The 2,500-nt window shown below is 46.1% G+C and overlaps 1 protein-coding gene across 1 annotated transcript in view; it reads left to right on the top strand.

Moving 5' to 3' along the window:
* Positions 1–1,401: 1,401 nt before the first annotated feature.
* Positions 1,402–2,500, top strand: part of LOC138040173 (uncharacterized) — a 3,543-nt gene continuing 2,444 nt past the window's right edge. The window contains exons 1-2 of the mRNA XM_068885949.1: positions 1,402–2,210; positions 2,365–2,500. The exon at positions 2,365–2,500 is cut by the window's right edge and continues 71 nt beyond it. Coding sequence (XP_068742050.1) covers positions 1,402–2,210; positions 2,365–2,500 — 945 coding nt within the window. The remainder of the gene's footprint in view (positions 2,211–2,364) is intronic.

A 2,500-nucleotide genomic window follows, 5' to 3' on the forward strand; every position in this document is an offset into this window, starting at 1 on the left:
TGTTATTGCGCATACATTCTTCGCATCTCGAGATACTCGGACTTTACAGGGATATTTTTGCGCGGTTCAAAACTATACGGAGAGAGCAGAACTTAGCAAGTGATCTCGGTATCCAAAAAGAAAATTGAGGGTAACCACGCATTTTTCAGAGATAATTAAGATTTAATTTGGAAAAGAACGCCATACATTGCTTTAACAGAGAATTTAGGGTACCAGTTTTCTCCCTTCTAATATATAACTGTCCGAAACATGGATGGACAAGTCAATTGCTTTCAACTGTGCTTGTCGGCTGGATAGTTAAGTATGCGGTGGATAGCTATATCTTATAAAAGAACAAGAACGCTTCTTGAGCGTTGACGGGACTACCCGAGAAAAACACAAGGAAATGTTTACGAAGGCGGTCGTTCATGATTGAGAGCCAGACCTCGGGAATCCTGAAAAGAAAGCGTTTCAAGTTAAGGTGCTCAAAACCTGTTTTCACTGCGTGTACGCTTCGTGTTTCAATTTCTAACGGGAGGTATCCTGCAAGGAAAAGCTTCCTTCCATCTTATACATATCGATTTATACTCACCACAGAATACTCCAACAACAGCGCAAAGAAATTGACTCCATTGTTGTTGTTCTGCGTAGTTTCACACGAAATGTCGCGTGGTATACATCATTCATTTCCCGCTGAAGCCAATGAATCACACTGGCCGGGTTTCACCAGCGGTTTTTCAGGTCTCTTAGCAAGTGACAACCGGAAATCGTGTGGAAACAGTTATTGTGTTACCACGCGCTCTCTCTCCTCATTTAATCTTACACGTGAAAACACGTATCATTTTTAAGTCGCTTAACGAAGTCTGCAGACAAACCACTTTCAGGAATGTTAAGCGAGACAACAGCTGTTGTGAAAACACAGCCACTGTGAAAGTTACACATCCCAAGGGAAAAAATAGAATACATCGAGCATACCATGGAAATTCCGTAGAGTTGGACGCTACGGGTTGTCTTCGACGGTGGGAGGGATCATTGTATCCCACTGGTCAGCTATCGCCCGCCTTAAGCTGGGCAACCCCCAGCAAGTACGATGCTGACTCACCACGATCTGCCTGCTTCAGTGGGTGCCTGGAGCTTAAAGCTTAGCTCGACAAGTAGATCGTTAAATCCTACACCAAGCAAATACAGAAAAAATGAAACAAAGACTCCAACTCTTCGAATAACAAGTTAGAATGTAAGAAACATGCGAACTGGATTGACCAAGGACCTAAAAGCAGTTGATGACGCCGGCAAGACAGCTATTATAGACCGCGAACGTCGACATCGCATCCCTGCAGGAGACACGTCTTCCTGACAGTGGCTCCATGAAAGAGAGTTTTGGTGTGAAGAACACGCTGCTTTGCATGACCCAGGTTCCATCTAATGGCACTGTCAACGGCAGAAGGCACCGTTCACTTGGTCTGTGTCTATGCACCCACACCCATTGTACAATCTCCACCCGAAGTGAAAGATCAGTTCTACGAATCCCTGGATACTGGTATCGGTATGGTCCCATCGTCAGAACATATTCTCCTCCTGGATGATTTTAACGCAAGGGTGGGTGCAAGTGTCCTGGGACATCACGGCATAGGAAAAATGAACTACAATAGTCAGAGACTTCTTGAGCTCTGCTGTTACCACAACCTGTGCGTGACAAACGCCTTTTTCCAGAACAAAACATGCCACAAGGTATCATGGAGATATCCTATGTCAAAACATTGGCACCAGCTGGACTTGGTTATCACCAGGCGTGACTCACTCAACAATGTCTGCAACACGAGATCTTACCACAGCGCCGATTGCAACACTGATCACTCTCTGATTGCCTCCAGAGTGAAACTGACACCTAAAAGAATATATCACTCCAAGCAGAAAGGTAAGCCACGTATCAACACCTGCAATACTGCTTACTCAGACAAGATCCAGGAGTTTGCAGAGCGTCTTGAAGAGTCTCTGATGTACCACCATTTACAGTGCTGCACTGCTCATATTTGGCAAGAGAGAACGGAGAACGGAAGAACACACCTGCAAAGCGAAGCGCAACGCACTGGTCGACTACAAGTGTCACCCATCACAGAAGAACCTCCTGACTCTTCGGGCCGCTCGGAACAAAGCCCCGCGAACGGCAGGCTGCTGCGGGAAGAGCTACTGGCTTCAACTCTTAGAGAGAATCCAGCAAGCCTCTCTCACCGGTAATACCAGGGACATGTATGTCGGCATCAACTAAGCAACAGGCAAGCCAGTCAAGAAAACAGCGCCCTTAAAATCCAAAACAGAGGAAGTCATCACAGCCCAGGACCAACAGATTGAAAGATGGGTCGAACACTATCTTGATCTTTACTCTAGAATAAACACAGTCTCTCAGGAAGCACTTGATGCTATCGAGGATCTACCCGTACTCGAGGAACTTGACGCCGAGCCGACCATGGAAGAACTTAGCAAAGCTATTGATGCGTTGGCAAGCGGCAAAGCACCGGGTGAA

This window comes from Montipora capricornis, chromosome 3 (genome assembly GCF_036669925.1).
Source record: "Montipora capricornis isolate CH-2021 chromosome 3, ASM3666992v2, whole genome shotgun sequence".
NCBI lineage: Eukaryota > Metazoa > Cnidaria > Anthozoa > Scleractinia > Acroporidae > Montipora > Montipora capricornis.